Source organism: Cavia porcellus, unplaced genomic scaffold (genome assembly GCF_034190915.1).
Source record: "Cavia porcellus strain 051 isolate PalLab524CR breed Dunkin Hartley unplaced genomic scaffold, mCavPor4.1 scaffold_12, whole genome shotgun sequence".
Classification (NCBI taxonomy): Eukaryota; Metazoa; Chordata; class Mammalia; order Rodentia; family Caviidae; genus Cavia; species Cavia porcellus.
In genome coordinates this window covers 64899370-64920100 of record NW_026947495.1, presented here as the reverse complement: position 1 = coordinate 64920100, position 20731 = coordinate 64899370, and the positions used below count along the sequence as shown (strand labels likewise).

The 20731-nt window shown below is 35.2% G+C and overlaps 1 protein-coding gene across 1 annotated transcript in view; it reads left to right on the top strand.

Moving 5' to 3' along the window:
- The window catches only part of Pde11a (phosphodiesterase 11A), a 386279-nt gene that overhangs the window by 204195 nt on the left and 161353 nt on the right, over positions 1-20731 (top strand). The window contains exons 7-8 of the mRNA XM_063259356.1: positions 17598-17673; positions 19967-20034. Coding sequence (XP_063115426.1) covers positions 17598-17673; positions 19967-20034 — 144 coding nt within the window. The remainder of the gene's footprint in view (positions 1-17597; positions 17674-19966; positions 20035-20731) is intronic.

The following is a 20731-nucleotide window of genomic DNA, read 5'->3' as shown; positions in this document are numbered from 1 at the left end:
ATTTTATGATTTTTTTCATCTTTGCTATGTTTCTACTTTGATCTTGGAATATTGAAAAAGTACTCCAAGAATATAATTTTTAAAAAATATTCTCAGTGTTCTATTATTAACACCACTAATAATTGAACAAACCAAAAATATTTGCTATGCAAAAAACTAGTAACTGCAAATTCACTGTTACAAAGTCAACATATTTGGTTAGATGTCAGCAAACAATAATCATTTCAAATCATAGCATTAAATTTGGCATAATTGTTATTATTTTGAACTTATCTTTGAACTATAAAGAGAAATCAAAATTCTAAGGAAGGAAAAGTTAAATTGCACTGTTTTTCTTTTTAGTAGTATAAAATATATGCGAAGATTTAACAGAAGGTAGTGTATGCCTGTGTGCCCACTACTCAATTTACAAAGAAAAAAAAATATTATTACTTTTGATCTTTGTACTATCTTCCCTAATTCTATCTCCTTTATTTCTCCACAGAGACAGCCAGTGTCCTGAATTTGAATTTATCATTTCTTTGTTCTTCTAGTCAGTTTCATTGCACATGTTTGAATTCATCCCCAATATACTGTTATACTTTGTATGTCTCTAAACTTTACATAAAATGAATAGCATTGTGTGAGTTTTTCTGTGGCTTATCTTTTCTCTACTCAATATTGTGTGGCTGAGTTGTATAAATTTGTAATCTGTTAATTTATTCTCATTGTTGTGAAGTATTCCATTGTATGAGTAAGTCTCAGTTTGTTTATCCACTATGTCACTGATGCAGATTTGGATTCAGTTTTTTACTATTATGTGCATAACCCCCAGAGACATTCTTGTCTGTGCTTCTGAGTGCTCAAATATAAGAGTTTTCTAGAATGTATTCCTAGGAGAGTAACATACTAAGTCACAAGCTATAAGCATCTTTACCTTTTCCAGGGGAGGAAAATTCTTAGAGTTGTTGTTCTTTTTTTCTTATGAAATACAGCTAGCAAACACAATTTATATTTCACAAATACTTCTTGCTAACACAGTATAATGAGGTTGCATATGCTATATCCTTACATCTATGGGCAGTCTTTTAACTGTTTCACTTTCTGATTAGTAATACAGCTATTTTACGTTTTCCTGTACACTTGTAGGCGTAAGGCAGTCTGCCTAGCTGGTTTGTAAAAAAAAAAAATAATTTGCATAATCAAACAAAAGAAAACAGTTATTTCTGTGGGGATGGGGATAAAATTGGCGTGCCTTGATGTAGTAGTTAAAGCAATGATGTCTGAAGACAGTAAGTTGTAGTAGCTTAAACAATAGCTGTATCATGAAACTACTTATTCTCTATGATAAAATGAAGCACAAACTTAGGCCTTCATTATTTACTGATTCCCCCACACCAAATGTTTTAATCTGCCATAGAACTAATGCTGGGTTTAAAATGCAAATCTATAGACACATTATATCATGGCTTGCATATATTCTCTTTGCATGGTACTGAAATGAAGATTTGCTTTACATTTACCTCCTGATGCTAAGAGAAGAAATTTTTTGAAAAGGAATCAGTATTGATGAAGATGGGCAGGAAAGAGAGCAAGAGAGAGACAGAGTCACAGACAATTCTGTCTAAATACAAATATCTAGTAGTTATATCCTACAGATGTGTGCATGTTATATGTGTGTTATGTGTTACATGTTTTATCATGACAAGCAAACTTATATATCTGTTTAGTCTCTCTTTCTTTTCAATTACATTTTACTCAGTGACAAGTATCAAGCGTTTATATTAATAATGAGTGAAACAGACTCCAGTCTGCACCCGTTGGGCTGTCCCAAGAGACTAGGAGGCTCAGACCTTCTCACCACAAAGTCTGATGTAAGATGATGTAGATCATAATATAAAGACAACCACGGCAGATATTTTTTCATTAACGAATTAAATATTTCTCTCAAGATAAAACAAATCATAATAAAATAAAATCACCTCATTCTTTCACTCCACCCATAAAAGTGATTGTAAAAGCATCTTACAGATAGAAAGTCTTCTGGAAACTTTTGAATCATCTCGACATGGGTCAAGATAGTACATGGGTCATATTTTTTCCCAGCAATCATAACCAAATACAAATGGCGCTTGATTTATGATGATTCAGTTTAGGTGTTTTATCTTTATAGTAGTGCAAAGATATACCCATAAAGGTATTCTATTTCTCATTTTTAGTACAGCATTCAATAAACTACATGAGATATTCAATTTTTTAAAATTCTTGGGTCATAGTTTTTTAAATTAATTGTTTATTAGTACAATTTAGATACACACAATGATCACATTTATCTTAACTGTTTATTATGAAACAGCTTTGTGTTAGATTTTCTGTAACCATAAACTAATGTAAGGGAGCACATTTAAGATAGTCTATGCTCTCCTACTTTGTTTGGCACATTATATACATTAAATGCATATTTATGATATTTTCAATTTATGTGAGCTTACAGAGTTGTAATCTCCTTATAAATTGAAGAACATCTATAGTTTTTGATCAGTGATAGAAAATTAGGAAATAATTTAAAAATTCAGGATTTTGTTGTTGCTGCTATTATTGTACCGGGACCACCAGCTGCTCAGAGGGTGGTCAGGGGCAAGCTGGGCAATAGAGTTACTACTCCCCTTACACTTGTGCTTGTGGCCAAAAGATCTACCTTTCTGTAACACTTCATTTTTAACTTTTAAATTTCTGTACAAATATTTGGTAAATCATACAGATTTGTGTCTGGGTTCCTTTTCTCCTGTTGCTGGGACAAAATTAAGAAAGGAAAAGTTATTTAACTCACAGTTTGTGGAGGTTTCAGTCCATAATCAGCTGGCTCCAAAGCAGGTAGCATGGCAGAAGGGAAACACTTCAAGGCAACACAAGGCAGAAAAATAAAAAGGCCAAAAGTGGGGAGAATAAGCCTCTTCTTCTCCCTTATGCTATAAGCAAGCCTCACTCATCCCAGACAAGTGTAGTACTCATATCACCTCTGTGCCCTCTTGCATAGGCTGAAGATGTTTACAAAGTAAGGACTCTGGCACTGTGCTGAGTTACTTGGTTAAACTTCTAAACTTCTCAAGTTGACACAATGTATCAACCATTACAATCCACCTCTTGTTAACTTGGCAACCATACAACATTTCTTTAAACCAGTTTCTAGATACAAAGACATGCTCATTCTAACCATTTCACAACTTAAACATTTAAGAACCAGTATTAAGGCTATCAAAATTATATTACATTAGAACTGTAACATTCTTCCTCTAGTCCCGCAAAGACTTATACACATTCTTTATGCAAAAGGCATTTTGTCCATTTGTAAGAGTCGCCAAAGTCTAACAATTTCAACACTGCTGAAAAGTCCAAGTCCCAAGTCTTCTCCTCCAAGATATAAGGCAAACTCTCAGCTATAAGCCCTTGTACAAATCACAAGCTAAACACTTCCAACATTCAAAGGCACAAGATAAATATTTTCATTCCAAAAGTTACAAACAGGGTAATACAAAGGATTGGGAACAAAGCAAGTCCAAAATTCAGGAGGGCAAACATTAAGTCCTGTTTGTATGCACCATTTGAGGCAATTCTCGGCAAATTGTGAGCTCCAAAGGGCTTAAGTGACTCCATCTCTATGGCACTTTTGGTGGTTGTAGCTCCCACAGCTTTTTTCTCAGGCCTGCTTTGCTTCCTCGGTGCAGCTTTCCTTAGACAATCCACATTCCTGGCTTTTCTGAACTTGTGGGTCTCCACTGCTCCTTTACCTGCACCCTCACAGTTTCCCACACTGCCTTCTCAGGGGCACATTGTCTGGGCTCTGGGGCCTTCTGAATTGGGGTGGGAGCTGTCTTTACCTCAAAACTGTTACATTTTGCATGTATGTAAAACCAGTGCCATATAGATGCTTCCAAGGTCTGCTACACCTGGAGCAGGCTTTTCTCCCTCAACTGTAGGGATCATGTGCCTGTATTTCTGGGCATTCTGAATCCAATCCTGAAGAACAAATTTTCTATGCTGCCACCATCCTGGAAAATGGCACTCTGTGGCTTTCTCCTCAAAGGAAAGCCTTTCACTTTGGCAATTTTGAAGCTAAAAAAGTGGAAACTTGGTGCTTCTAGTCATATCATCAGGCCATCTTCTATATTCTCCTGTTTCTTCTCAGGAATTGAGATTTCCTCAGCTCTATCTTTGTGGTCCACAGCTTTACTGGATTTTTTTCTGGACAAACTCTTAATGTTTTAAGTCTTTCTGCTGAGCTCTTTGTTCTTTATTTGCAACATAAATCTGGCTAAAAGCCCCAACAATAGCCATGTCACTACCCCAATAGTTCAATGCTTGAAATTTCTTCTGCCAGATTAATTAGTCCACTTGCCCTTATCTCAGTCTCAGGCAAAGTCACCGGGTATGAACAAAGTATAGACAAACTTTTTTGCCAAGTCATAACACATATCATCTGGAGTCCAGCTCCCCATGAAGTCCTTCTTCCCAGCAGAAACCTCCTAAGCCTCATTCTTACTGGCAGGATTTCTATCGCCTTTCTAGTGTTCTGAATGCTAACCAGAATCTCCCATTCAGAACAGCCTAAACCATTCCAGTTTGACTCTTTCAGGTGATATCTGCGATCCTTTCCAAACTCTTCCCACAAACCATTTCAAAAGACTATCCCACATGATCAGGTACAGTCACAGCAACAACTCCAATTTCTGGTACCAAATTCTGTCATTACTTTTCACTCATTGCTGGGACAAAATACCAGACACCCAAAATTAAGAAAGGAAAGGTTTATTGAGCTCACAGTTTGTAGAGGTTTCTTGGTGTCTTAGTTACTTTTTACTCGTTGCTGAGACAAAATACCTGAAGCCCAAAGTTGGGGAAGGAAAGGTTTATTTCTTACAGTGTTTGGTGGTTTTAGTCCATACTCAGTTGGCTCCAAGGCAGGGTAGCATGGCAGAGCCTCAGTTCATGGCAGCTGCAAACAGCAAGGCCGAAACTGGCAAAAGCCTGCCATTACATCACATCCTGGCTCCACCCCTTTGTGAGTGTAGCACTAACACTATCAATCCAAGCACTAGACAATGAACCAATCACAAATGTACAATGCAAACTCATTAGGCCTGGGGGCCACAGACATAAACCATGACACTTGGCATGGCACAAGGCAACACTTCAAGGTGATAAAAGAGCAAACTCAGTGAGAGATAAAGAGAGGGGGACAAGCCTCTTCTCCTCCCTTATATTTTAAGCATGCTACCACTCCCCCAGGGCAGGTGTAACATTCACACCATCTCCTTACCCTCCCCTTGCACAAGTTGAAGATATTTACAAAGTAAGGACCCTGGCTCCCTGCTGAGGCTTACTTAAACTTCTAAACTTCTCAAATTGAACCAGTGTATCAACCATTACAAGATAGTGGCCAAATTATTCCCAATAAGATATAAACCTATGTCTTCTCAAGAGTAGCCATACTTCCAGGGACCTGATTACTAGACATATTGGAGATAATCAAATTTCAGGAGCTGGTTGTATTTTCAAGGTCCAAACAACCTATTAAACCTCACACCATGCAGCAAAAAGTCAATGTGTTACTTTCCTGTATTTCAAGCATAGCCCTGTGGTCTACATTTCAAACTCTTCCTATTAGTTAATGCAATAAACTCCAAAATGTTTGTGGAATAAACACAAGTTTAGTTTTTACTCATGCTAAACTCAAACAGGTATTTTTGATCAGTGTCACTGATGTGACAGGCATTTTTCTATTTAATGAATGAAATTATTCAGCAGCAACTTATGAATGGCTTGCCTATGTATGGGCTGTCTTGTGGGTTTTTCAGATTGCTGACTGTTGGCACTGATCGCATTGCAGCTATTTGTGTTTGTGTCTTATATTTTCTTCTCCAGTTTGAACAAGAATGGGAAGCTTGACAGTTTGAGGATTTATGATGCTAGTGTCTATTTTCTGTTAGTGAGATATAATTACTCTATCAAGCTTTGGTTAGGTATTCTAAAGAAGGTAGGTAGACTACATTTCTAATTTCTGCATCATTCCTGTCTTGCAATAACTTCTGGGAAGTCCTCAGATCATTATTCTGAAATCTCAGTTTTTGAACTGGTCTTCCTTTTGATAGAAACTACAAAGGGATATCTTTAATGTGATATAAACCTCATCCCAGGTGCTGTCAGACACCTGCTGGGGGGTTTATGGGGTGAGTAATCATAGCTGTCTACCTGCTGGGTTTTCCCTTTGTGACTGACTTAAATATTTCATAGTGTTTCCTTCTTGTGGAGAACAGGCAAGGCATAGTGATTACTTGCTTCTGTATGCCTGTTGGAATTGAGTGTTACCTGCTGGGCATGAAGCAAACATAGTTTTAAGGCCAAACTCCTTGGTTTCCAGATGGAAAATTATGAAAAAGTGCTTATAAAAACTAATCACAGAGCCTAAGTTTCTGAGTTTTAATTTCTGTCACCTTATGAAAATCATTGTACATTTTCTCTGATACGAGATTCTGTGATCTTTGAAAAAATGTTAAAAGGAAAACACTCACTAACATAGTTAATTATACTGACTGAAAAAACTCATTTCATGGGTTATCAACTTAGGGAATTTTGTGATTTGATCAGCCGTTCTTTTTGGGAAAGTGTTGTATGTTTGTTTCTGAAGATATTGAAGAAATACTAGGCATTTTAATTTTCAGTTACTATATAGCAAATCACCACAAACTCAGCAGCATTTCTCACATATTAACTCACAGTTTCTGTAGGTTGGAAGTCTGGGCATTCACTCCAATTAACTGTAAGTGAAGCTTTCATAATGTCAAAAGTGATTTACACAATCTCAGAAGTGACTGTCCCATCGCTGCTGTCATGTAGTCCAGAAGGTGATTGTCCTACCATATTTACATTTCTTGTCTACATTCAAGGAGAGAATATTATACAAACTGTATACAAAACTGGGCAGGTAAGATTGTGGCATTTTGAAATCTTAGAGATTGTTTTAGAATGTTGCTTATTTCATCATAATAAAGACTAAAATTATGTTCAGACAAAATATTTCTATCTCTCAAAACAACCTATAGAGTCCATTATGAAAATATGTTTATGAGAAAAAAATTCATGAAGTATGTTTAAAATGATGTTCAGACTAATATTTGTGCATATATTTTTCTAATAGGTACTTTACATTCAAAGAGAACTTAAAATTTTATTTTCTTCAAGCATATTTTCCTTTATCTTTCTTCTTGATGCTTATACCAGAAATTTTATGCATAAGAAATTTTATATAAGAGAAATTTTATGTATAAGCATATTTTCTCCTTCTTCTCATGTTGTCTGACTAATTCATTAGAAAGACCAATTAAACCTGTGGAATTTATCCAGAATCTTATCACTTCTCACCACTCAGCTGCTTTTGATTTTATTATTACTTTATCTTTTTATATGTTCGTGTCATTTTTTTAAACGTGCAGAAATGGATATTCTGTGGATATTCTAAAACTTTTAGGCCTTTCATAACTAATGTGAAGTTATATTTTACTAAGGTATTGTGAGTTCACTGAAAATTATAAAAGATTACTCAAAACCTCGATTGAAATAATGAACCATCTAAGTAAGTCAGTTTCTTTTGTTGTATCTTTAGAGAATTCAGATGGATCATCTTCTACTGCTTTTGCCAGTATGGAGTGTTTCTTGGGTTTTATTCTAAGAGTTTTGTCTGACATTGTCCTAACAGCTTGAACATAAACTGCATTTACAAATCACTTGCTATTGTGTCAAGTGGCTTTCAAGAGTACATACCCTATTTATGAGTACTTTCACCATAAAGAAAAAGGTATTGTGACTTTATTTTTGGTTAGCATTGTTCTTCTGAATGCAACTTCCTATAATTGGTTGCACTCTGGTACATCATCTGTGAAGCTTTCTGTCTTTTCATATTAGAGTCAAAAGAACATGTTAAAACAAGTGCATTAATACAAAAAGCAATTATTTAGTCAATCAAATGTATTCTATTGCTTAATTTAGTATTTACCTCCAATCATACAGTTATAGAGAAATTTTTCAGAGATCTCACATACAGGATTTGTTTTCTACCTGCAGCAGGATGAACACTTACCAAACGTTTAAATAGGAAAGGGGATGACTGAAAGTAAGTGGAAAGTAGGACAGGCCTTGTGTGTGGATGGGTTAGGTGTTCCCAGTGTTTGCTATTGATTCAGTTATGCTGAGAAACATCACCCAGATTTCCTGTACCATGATGTACATGCCCAGTTACACAGTTAACACCAAAATGCATGACCTTGGTCTGACCAGCTTTCCACCCCATGTAGTTCTTTCCTGTGAAGTTCTTTATCTGATTTTTTTTTTTTTAAAGCCTGTTATAAACAACTCAGTAGTACTTACTCTGTCATGTAGCACTTAAGGATAATAGGGCCCCAACCATTGAGATGCTCTGACTTAGACCATTAGAGCCCATTGTGTCTGTCAGATCTTCACAGTGGAGCACTGCTGCAATCCGGGATGCTGAATGCCTGGTCTGGCAGGATGGTTCATTCTATTCTCTGTAACATCTCTGTCTTATCAGCCCTACTTTTGTTACAGGGAGAAATGTGCAAAATTGAAACCATTAAAAGTTTTATATATTTTTTTCTCTTGGAAATAAAATGGATTTGAAAAAGTTAAATCTCTATGAATCTTCTAAAATGCATCTGCTACTGGTAATTTCTCGGTAATTGACACTGCAAGCCAGTTTGAGATATTTCCTAAGAGCAGGGATTAGTCAGAAAACTAAATGGTGGACATAAAAGCTCTAGATGACCAAGAAGACTGGAAAGGTTCACAGGAAGAGAATTAGTAAAACATGATCAGATATAAAATAGGGTAGCTACGCGTAGTGAAGACAAATATAGGCTCAGTGGTACAGATGGCTACATAGGCACTATCAATAGCTCTAAGCACCAAGGCAGGATTTTTCTTTTGTTCTAATTATTTTATTTTCACCAAAAGATTAATCATTGGAAAAAATTTTGGAATATGTTATTAAAGTAATAATTATTTTTATGGAAAAGAAATAAAATGCATATTAATGAATAATATTATATTGCCACTAATTCATTTTACATTTCCTTTGACTACCAGTGAGAGGTTGGAAAATATGACAAGATGTTTTGATGGCGCTAAGAGTTAAACCCTCTTTAATTAGATTCATTAACCAGAAAGGCCCCATGAGGATAGGCACTAAGCAAAATTTTTGAGTAGATACATTTTTAGTTGGATAGAATTAGGCACTCCAGATAACATTTTACTGTAGTCTCCTAGGAAGGCCACTTCATGTCACCTACTCTAACTTTTGGGACTCTGCTGGTGTAGATTTTATACTAGGAATGATTGAACAGGGACCTTGTGAAACAACAGGGCAGATAATCTTTGACAAGTAGTTCTTTCAGTGTTAATAACATTTACGTTCATAAGAAACAGCAAAATTTAAAATCCTTTCACATATATTCTCATTAAACAACCTATATAACAAGAAAAAACAAAAGGTTAAATCGTCCACAATGTAAAAATCTGGAGATAAGCAATACTATCATTTTGGTGCGTAGGAGACAAATGTAGGCAATAACACTGAAGCATTGAGAGTTTGGATAACTTTATTACTTGTTTGAGATCACAGGTACTGGAAATATCTTAGGTATTTAAATATCACAGTACTGGAAAGCAAAGTAACACAATTAGATAATCCCAAGTCTCCAGGTCACATCATCCAATGGAGATCGTGTGTGTGTGTGTCCCCTCAGGGGCACACTCTCAGTGGCCTAACCTCCTCCCACTGGGCCCCATCTCCAGTAGGTTCCATCACCATCTGGAACCAAGTCTCCAGCATATGAGTCGTTGGGAGACTCTGACCCTGACTACAGCACTAATTAGCATAGATGATTCTTGTTTTCACAAGTTCTTATTCCTTTTTCTCCCCTTTTGAGATTTACTCTTTAGAGGTCATGTGCTTTTTGATGACCTTCATTCCTTTTCTGGTTCTTTTCCTTGAGGCCCTGCAGAGGATGACATGGGTTCCCAGACTCTGCCAATGTATATGGTCAAATCAGCTAATCTGGACTTGTGCAACTTTCCAGAAACAATAGCTATCCAGGAATTGTCTTGATGATCTTAAAACTTCAATCTCATTACCTTCCATCTCTTACCTATTCTCCTAGCCAGTGAGAACAATTTAAAGACATTCTCTGTTTTGTTTGGTCTCAGCATAAATGAAGATATGGATAAATGTGTACATGTCTAAGTGTATAGGATTGATAGCCATATTACTTAGTTTTTGTTGGATAGTTGAACAGAACTGTTTGCAGTCTCCCTGGTTGAATTCCCATTTATATGTTCCACTTTTGCATCTTGAACAATTATTTGTGGGGGGACAATATGTATACATCAACTAGTGATTTAATATGTTCATTTCTTTTCTTTGAAAGTATGTACTATTTCTGCCTGTTTTTCTGTTTTGTCTTTCTTTAAAATTATTTTAAAAAAATAAAGACACTCTCAGCCTTTTCTGCTGCTTCATCGCCTCTTCTGTGCTCAGCAGATACAAGACACTAGCTCTGGGTCGATGCGCCTCTGCGTTCTCAGGGTGGCTCTCCTCTGCTCCGGAACTCACCAGCTGACTTTCATTCTTGATCTCATTCCTTCTTCTCTTGACCACGCTTGCCTTCAATTATCCTAGTATTTTGTTAAATTTAGTAACCTGCTTTCAGTCCTTCTCCTTTTGACCACTCTATATTACTTGACACTGTTGTTCCCCCTTCACTATTTTAGAAATAACTTTTTCCTTGTGTGCAAGTAATTTGTGTTAATTATCTAAAATTTAGACAATTGAAACAACTTTAAAACACCCAAAGGAAAGTAACTCAGAGGAAACTGCTGTAGTTATAATCTTTTAAGGATTATTCAATGTAGATAATGTCTTTGAATAGCCACCCACTCAGTCTATTATTGTTTAATATATATAAATAGTATGTATAATATATATGATGTATAATTATGTATATTATTATGAGATAATATTCTTCTATAACATCGTTTTAATCAGATGTATAATACTCCACCATGTTGATGTGCTATAGTTTACCTAACCAACCCTATCCAATTAAATATCTAGACTACAGTAAAATCTCAAATTGTGCGTAACCTATTCTGAAGTTGCTCTTCAAGATGAGCAAACATTTCTAATAAATTTTAATAAATGAGCAGTGTCTTGCCATATGCGTAGTAAATGAAGTCAAATGTTATATGATCACAACCACACCAGTAGTTCTTCTCTGTCCCTTGCTAAAGGATTGTGGGTGACCATCTCCCAACAGTAAAAGGTTATGAAGGAGATCTTGTCAGCAGAGGAGAAAGAGAAGAAAAAAATAAGAGGAATCCCTCACTTCACATGAGATTAGGGAGATGTATAAATTGTGAGAAAATGCAAAATTTTATGGAAATATACTCAAAGTCACAGCAGTGTGAGTGATGAATCTGTTCAACAACAATGAAATATCGTATTTCTGCGAAATCCTCAGAAACAGGCAAAAAATCAAGTGGCACTGAATAGGTTCCTTGCTAAACAAAAAGAAAAAGATTCTGTTGAGCCAATAGATGCCAGTTCTTCTGTTAGTGACCGTAAAAGTCATCCTACGTGATAACCCTCCTCTCTCTTGTCTCCCTCATAACAGCCCCAAATTTTTTGTTAATTGCAAGTGCATTTATTTTTATATTTTATTTATTATTTTGCACTATACTACATTACTGTGATCATTTTATATGAAAATATTTAGGTTGTGGAACAAATCATCTGAATTTCTATTATTTCTTCTGGCAAAATTTGCTTTGATATACAAGTGCTTTGGATTGCAAGCATGTTTCTGAAATGAATTATGTTCACAAATAAATGTTTTACTGTATTTCTAATACATCATTATGATAAATAATGCTATGGTTCACATAGTTATATGTAAATTTTTTGTGCATAGCTTTCATAATTGCTATAGGGTAAGGTCTTCCATGTAGAATTGATAAGTTTAAGGCTTTTTTAAACTCTCTATATTCTGGATACACATCAATAAATTAGTTGACAGAAAAGTTGCAGCAATCTGTTCACATATTGGAGATGCGATAAAACCTCTTGGGGTCTTGAGCTTTGGAGTTTTTTCTCACCCTTGTCCCTGACACCCCTTTCTTCTTTTAGCCATAAATCGTATGTCCTGCAAATTTCAATTCTTCATCTTTTTGTTGAACAAATACTCCCATGGTAATTGTATCCACATAAAACCCCCTTCTGTCTCATTTGAAATGGATGTCAATTTGAATACAGTATTCTTTCCTTCAGATTTCCTGTTCCCTCTCTACCACTGGATACCTCCATGTTATCCTCTGTAGGGAAACAAGAGATCATAATTCCAGAATAAAAAATTATGTTGAGGGATTATAATTAAAACGGTGGATAAACAAAACTCTCTTTACTTTCACTGGCAAACAACCTAAGGTTTGTTTTCTCACCACCAGACTCTGGGGCTTTCTTACCAAATGTTCCCTTTCTTCTTGCCCACTGCAACCTTTTTCCTCCGCTGCCTCAAATTTGTAGAATCTGAGTCATCCTGGAGTTGGCAGAGACATCTGTGCCTATTGCTCAGTGCTGGCTTAGACCGATATTGTCTGTGCGATGGTGTATGACCCTCCTTCAGCAAAACAAAATAGTCCCGGCCATTCTGGTGAGGTGGTGGCTAGCCCGAGTCTGTGGATTGTATTTCTAAAACTTACTTCCTTCTTTTCACACTTATTGCCATTGCTTGAGTTCAGATTTTATCCTTAGGGAGAGGGAGAAAACCACTATGTTCTTTTGGAAGATAACTTTGATGGATGTGTTTGTTGTTATCTGAACTTCTATGAGCTGGTCTCTCCCAATCAAGGCAGTCAATCTCTCCATGTCTCATCTGATGAAAGAATGATAATAGGACCTACTTCATAAGGTTATTTTAAAAACTATGTAAAATAATGCCTGTGAAAGCACTGAACAAGGTGCCTGACACATAGTAAAAATCCAGTAGATGTTAGCTTTATCATCCTTGTCGTTTTTGAAGATCCATTTTAATGGGCCTAAGGTGTTCCTGATTCCTCTACAAAGAGTCAGTTGATGGCCTTTTCAAAAAAAGTGTTTTGAACAAATACTTGGACATTTATTTTATCTTTATTTCTATATTGACTAGACTGTGAGCTCCTCAAGGGTAATGACTGTATGTATTCATGTTTATATCAACACTCAGCAATTCCCATAAGAGATAGTAGCACACAGTTATTGAAATAGTGCACTCGATGAATGATTTATGCCTATGACTTTATTTTTGGTTTCATGTTTGTTTGCATCTGGAATTCTTAATAATTTGTATAATTTACTCTATTCAACTAAAAAAGAGAAAGCACATCTAAAATCATATGATTAAAAGACACAAGAATTGAAGAGTAATATGACATAATGATATAGGAAATCCAAAACACTGTACAGATAATTATTATAATTAATAATTGAATATGTCAACGTAATTATATATAATATATTATATCATATATATTGTCCAAGTACCAAGTGCAGTTAGCTCTCTATATCTTTGGGTTCTATATATAGAGCCAACAACAAATTAAAAATGCAAAAACATTCATCTATATTAAATATTTACAGATATTTTTCCTGTCATTATTCTCTAAACAATATAGCATAACAACAATTTAATTGCACTTACAGTCTATTAGATATAAGTAATCTTGACATGATTTAGTATATATTGAAGAATATGTGTAGGTTATACGTAAGTGTGATGCCATTTTATGTAAAGGACTTGAATTTCCACAGATTTTAATGTCCATAAGGACCTGAAATTAACCCTAACAGGTACCAAACAGACTGTCCAAGCATAAGAAAATGAAATAAGAATATCATTTACAATAACAGGCTTTTAAAACCCAAGGCATGAAAGTAACAAATTATATGTAAGACTTCTACATATAACACTTATTTGAAGCTATAAATAAATTGAAAAATGTTTATAGATTGAAAGACAACTTTGTAAATGTATTAGTTCTCTCCCAAATTGATAATTTGTGTATACAATTCACACAAAAATACTAGCAATGTATGTGTATGTGTATAAACTGCAAGATGATTCTAGAATGTGGAAATACCAAATCTTGAAGGAGGATAAAACTAAGAACCTACACTGCCAGATATCGAGACTTATTATAAGACTGTGTTATTTAAGGCAATATGCTACGGCATAGAAATAGATACCCTGATTCGTGGAGGAGGATCGAGAGTCAAGAAACAAATCTAACACACATGGGTTAATGAGGGAATTGGTACTTAAGAGTTGTGTGATATTTTCCGTTTGAAATGATGCTGACTTAGCATGCAGATGGCCCTCTTGCATTCTTCCACAGCGGATTCTACAGATAGCTGTTGGAAGCCTAACTTGTAAATTCTTACAATTTTATGGAGTAATTAAATCTGTTTCTCTAGGGAATACAAACCTGATACAAACTTCAGAGAATATATTATCCAATGGAGAAAAGCATTTTAATTTAATTATGTACATTAAGTGTGTTGAAATGGGGTTCAAGTGCCCAGTGATATTCAGACATTGCAGAACACCCCATTGTCCTAGGTACTGAAAACTTATTCAATAAATATGCATGTACACTGGCTTATTTAAAAAGAAAAGTCTTAGCCTATCATGGTGGCCCACGCCCATAATCCCAGCACTTGGGAGGCTGAGGCATGAGGATGGTTGAGACTTCCAGACCAGCCTCGGTTACAAAGTGAGCTCAAAGCAGCTGAAACTGCATATGGAGACTGTCTAAAAAGACCAATCAATCAATAAATAAATAAATAAGAGAGAGAGAGAGGAAGAGAGAGTCTTGTCTCTGTTTACATTGTACATAAAACTCTTTCAGTTGGATGATAAATTTATTAAAGTTAACTTGATAAATATTCTAGGAAGACAACAGAAGAATATCTCTGTGAGCTACGAATTGGGAAAGATTTCTTGAATGACCAAGAAAGAAAAAAGTATTAACCTTAATTAAAAGAGTGAGCTATTTGGCTACTCACATTAGCAACCTCTAAAACAAAGGTGAGCGAATGAGAGAGTGCAAAAGCAAGCCATGGAGTATACAACACATGGTATACAATGTATCAGAACAGCAGTGAATGTTTGAACTTTTTAAAAAACATTACAGTAAAGATATAGACATAAATCCCTTGCCAAACATTCCTCCGCACTTCAAACACTCTTATTCCATCCACTTTAGGAAGCAGTTGTGGGAGTCTTATTTTGTGAGTGTCTCTATGAGATGTGATTTTTAAAAAATACAGTAAATGCTGCTGTCCAGTGCCATCTAATGGAAAAACAGGCTCATAAAAAAAAAAATTATGATTTGTCTTTGTCCACCTTATTCTCGAGAACTGGCCCATACAACTTCTGGCTCCTCCCCAAAGTCAAAATGACCATGAAAATAAGCATTTTTTAACTGATTCAGGACATTGAGGCAGCTATGATAGTGCAACTGTAGGCACCAAAAAGGACTTTTAGAACTGCTCCAGGAAGCGCCAAAGATGATGCAATAGTGTGTTTGATTTGAAGGGAAATATTTTGAAGGAAAATAATGACAATGTGTCTATTATTGTAATAATTTTTAAAAATTTAAATCCTCATTACATCTTTTAATCACATCTCGTATACCCAACAGAAATTCATACAAACATGTATTAAGTAGGTAGAAAAGTATTTATAAATACAGGGCTGGGGATTCAGCTAAGTGCCTGCCTGGCAAGTGCGAGGTTGTGAGTTTGATCCCCGACGTCAAAAAGAAAAAAAAATTGCTGAGAAAATGAAATAAAGGCAAGAAAAAAAGGTCTGAGAAGAGATATAAAAACTATTCATAAATACAATATGTATTTCTCTAAATTGAAAACAATTCAACATTACTAAAGAATAGTAGTAAAAAATATTACTAATAGAATTAATAAGCAATATTATATTCGAGCAGTGGGATAAGATGCAATGAAGAAAATACCCAAAATGAATACATACTGAAATGTAATACTCTGCAAAGGGGCCAGATACAAAGAATACACATTCAGTGATTCATTTTATAGAAAAGCCTGTGGGGCGCAGTTACTGAGGTTGAACCTAGGACCTTCACACTTAGCTACCTCCCCAGTCCTTGTTGATACTTTTTAAGATAGGCTCTTAAGTTATATAAGCTGGGCTTGAACTTGTGATCTGCTGCCTCAGCCTCCCAGAAGCTAGGATTGCAATCATGTGAAGTCACACATGGATCATTTTCTATAGTTTAAAACAAAGAATTTATGGTGTCAAAAGTCCTATACTGGTTATCTTTACAGAGAAGGTAAGGGGCATGGCAGTGGCTTTTGAAACAGTCATAATGTTCTGTTTCCTGAGCTTAGTGGTATGTTCACTTTATGAAAACCTATCAAGCTGTGTACTTATGAATTTTGCATCTTTCTATATGCATGTTAAGCTTTAAATATTACTTAAAAACATAAAGTAACATACTGATAAGAAGCATCTAGAAAATTAATTCTCAAAAAGGTCGACCAAGGAGTAAGATACCAGATATAAAATTCAGGTGTGTAAATTAACTTCCCATTTCAAATTTTTAAAATATACAGCTTGTACATTGATTGCTTAAAAATATTTCTTATCTCAACAACCATAAGATGATATCTTATTTTTCCTTGACCTTTTTCACTGGAAGTAAGGGTCATATTAACTCACTAAGACACTTTCAATCTTAGTGACTACACTCCATCAATTCAAATGTAGGCCATTGTTTTTAATGTACGCCAAGCTGGCTCCTGATGTTTGATGATAACAATGCTCCTAATGTTTGATGATGATGATTATAACTTCATAATTTAAACCTGCCATCTCTTGATCTCTGGTACAGTACAGGAATGTCTCCAAACCTCTGCATTTATCTTCTGTTTTACAGTTTCTGGGTTTTTTTTTTTTAATGACTTTGCAGCATCCACAATAATTTAGTAACAGTAAATACATATAGTGCTAAAGGTAAATAAATGTATATATTGTATTTACTTGTAGACTCAAACCTTACCATTGGTGTACCCAGTAAAAAATACATGCTGAATACTAGCTTAATTAAAATGCTTTAAGTACTCAGAGCAGAACTAGTTGCCAGCATTCTTGTCTGATGATGTGACTTCTACATTCAGTTCTGTAGTGCTGTGGGATTAGGGAGGTGGTGTTGACTGGCATTTGGTATGCATGAGGCTCCCTTGGGATGTCATTGTGTTGTTTTAAGTAAAAAGAGGCAAGCAAGTTTAAAAATTAGATTATAATGGGAAGTAGATGCAGTGGCACATGCCTGCAATCCCAGGTGCTTGGGAGGTGAAGGCAGGACGATCATGAGTCTAAAACTAGTCTCAAAAAATAAAAACCAATATTACAATTTTTAAAAAATATTTCTAGATAGAAAGTTAATATTTTATATTAATGAACTGCCTTTTTATATCCTAGGCTGACCAGATATCTGGTTTTCATATAAGATCTGTTCTCTGCGTCCCTATTTGGAATAGCAACCACCAAATAATTGGTAAGACATTGCTCAAGCAATTCTGACTTCTTTATAAAAAAAGGAACAGAAATATGCTTTAAAACACACTCATGTTATTTTTATGTGTTCCCCTTTATTTTGTCCATGACTTACCATGCCTATACTATCTCATAAGTACGAACTCCTGATGAATAGACATTAATCAGAATATGAACAAAATTTATTAAGATCAAAGAACCAATAAATTTTGAGGTTAGAGGGAATCATGGAAACTAAGAGAATTGTTGTGTTGTACTTTGAAGCAAAAATGAGAGAAGAGGGAAGGAGAGAGAGACAGAGACAGAGACAGAGAATAATGACTTGAACAAGATCGCAAATTTAGAAAGTATCACGGTCAGCATTAAAATTCAGGCCTCCTAACTCCCAGTACAAACTTTCCAGTGTAACTGTATTTTTTTATCTGTGCTTTTCCACCTACTGTAGTTCTAAAGTAGGTTATACTTCCTATTATAAGGAAATTACAAATAAAAGTAGCCTCCACTTTCTTCTAACTGCCCTTCTCCTTCCCTTCAAAAATAAAAAGAATCAAAGTTAATTATAGAAACCTAAGTAAGAAGAGTTCACCATTTAAAAAGTCATAAAGGATGGAGGCAATGTTTAAAATTATCAAAACGTAATCAAAATGTGATTTTTTTTTGTCCCTAAGAAACATCAGGTAACATACATATGATACATAATGCATCTTTTTGCCTCTCTGCTTCTCCTTAAATTTGCCTGTTAAACTCTAAGACACTGCTAACCACCAAGGTTTTATTTTCTGCAAGTGTGGTCAGACTTGAGTTTGAAAGATTTTTTCATTGGATTGCTTAATCTGAACAAAAATATTGGTACATGTCTAAGACCTGAGATTGTGCACTGAGTACAAATAGGGATTAAATTATATCATGTACAAAATTTTAGATATATTTATATTTAAAAAAGGAAAAAGTCCGTGAGGAACACCATGGGTTATTTGTTGATTCAGTGACAGTCTCACATACAGCTTTGCATTTCAGTTCTAACTGAACATCTGTTATTACATCAAAATTAGGACTATAGTTTGCTTGTTACATGCTAAAGTTTTGTATTTTCCAGCATAGGATCAGTTATCTCCTTGGTGAGGAGTTAGATTTTTAAAAACAACAATAAGCACATTTTAGAATAATAGCTGTTTTTTTATTGTACTAAATTGGGACACAGGCTAGTGAGTTTTCAAGATCACTGGATTTCTCTTATTAGACTGCTGTGCTTTGGAAACACACCCTTAAAAATTGGTATAGTGCTGTAAATGAACTTTGAAAGGGGGAACCATTCATAAATTAAGTTGTTAAAACAATGCAAACAATTTGTATCAAGCAACAGAACTAACTTTGCTTGAAAAGTTACTGGTATATCAATTTCTATGGCTTGTGATTTACTTCATGTGGAGCAATACCTGTTTTGCAATTTAAACTTTATCTCAATGTGGAGAACAAAACAGTAATTACCATGGGTGAAGTTAAGAGAAGAAAAAGGGAGATAGATGTAGTCTAGAAAATACAAAGCATCATAATATAGGAGAAAAAATATAGAGCTCTAATTACAGCGTGAGGATAGATTATTAAACTATACTGTATTTGGGGTTCATTCTAATTGAGTAGATTTTAGCTGCTCTTGACACATCCAAAAAAAACCAAAGTGGTTATATGTATGAGTTGGTGGATACATGTATCTGATTCCCTTCAGTAATGTTTTACTCTCCATATATGTCCCATAACATCATGTTGTATATCTTTAATATCTCATAAAAATTGTTACAAATTATCTCAGTGAATCTTCATAGCCATTTGAGGTAGTCAAAATTTAATTCCCACTTCACAATGAGAAATCTCAATGCTAAAAGTGTTAGATGGTAACTTAGGGTCACACAGCTGACAGTGCAGTTTGCATTTGAACAAAGACCATCTAAAAATCTAGAGCCTATGTTTTTAATCTCAGACTCATTAAAACAGCGACAAAGATATATTCAGTTATATATTTTCTGTCCCTGTCTGACTCTCTCTCTCTTTCTCTCTCTGTTTCTCTCTGTCTCTCACACACACATACACACATGCACTCATACACACATCATTTTGGTATGTCTGTGTCCATGAATACACACACTTTCCAGCTATATCACAGTTATGATACACGGGAGTTTAAACTGGTTGCCCACAGATACTTAATGGTGGCAGGGAACCACCGGTAGCCTACTCTAATATAGTAACACACTGTCTGGTATTGAAAATGACCATGTTCCTGAAACTTTTTATAGGAGTGGCTCAAGTGTTGAACAGACTTGATGGGAAACCTTTTGATGATGCAGATCAACGACTTTTTGAGGTAATAAAATTAATTTATAACCCAAGGGTCATAGCTGAGTCACTGATAGTTTCCTGGTCACAGCTTGCCCGCATTTGTAAGGATAAATCATCCTTAATTATTATTATATTTAAACAGGGTGCCAAAATGTAAAGGAAGATTTGAAGAATATATAAGTGCATAAGTAAAATTTGATTCTGTTTTTCACTTAGCAGATGATTTTGCAAACTTCAGTTATTTTTATCTTAGTCTTATTACAAAATCAAGTCTACCCTTATCCTCTGCAAATTGTTACTGCCCCATTGTCTGGTTTGTTTGTGCTCAGAGTCCTGAGCTCCTCAGTCAGCTTAGCCTGGTGGAATACCCTCACTCTTTTTGTTTGGGGGAGGGGGGACAGGGGTTCTAAATTTCTTCCAACTGGAGACGCTGGCCTTTGGTGAGCCTCCTTCCTACACCGGTGGCCAGCAGGAAAACCCCAGCATTGTTTGCTCTTGCCCCAAGTAAACTCTAAATCAGTCTCCCTTCCCCTTAAAGATTACCTTGCAGTTACTCTCACTTCATTTATCAAAATATTCTATAGCCTAGTTATTGAAAGAGGTTGCTTTTTGTTAAATAGAATGGAATTAACTAAAATCAATCTACAATCTAAATAAATTTAAAACACATTGAAACAGACTGCATGTTTTTAGATGAAGCAATTTCTTCACAATGGCATTAA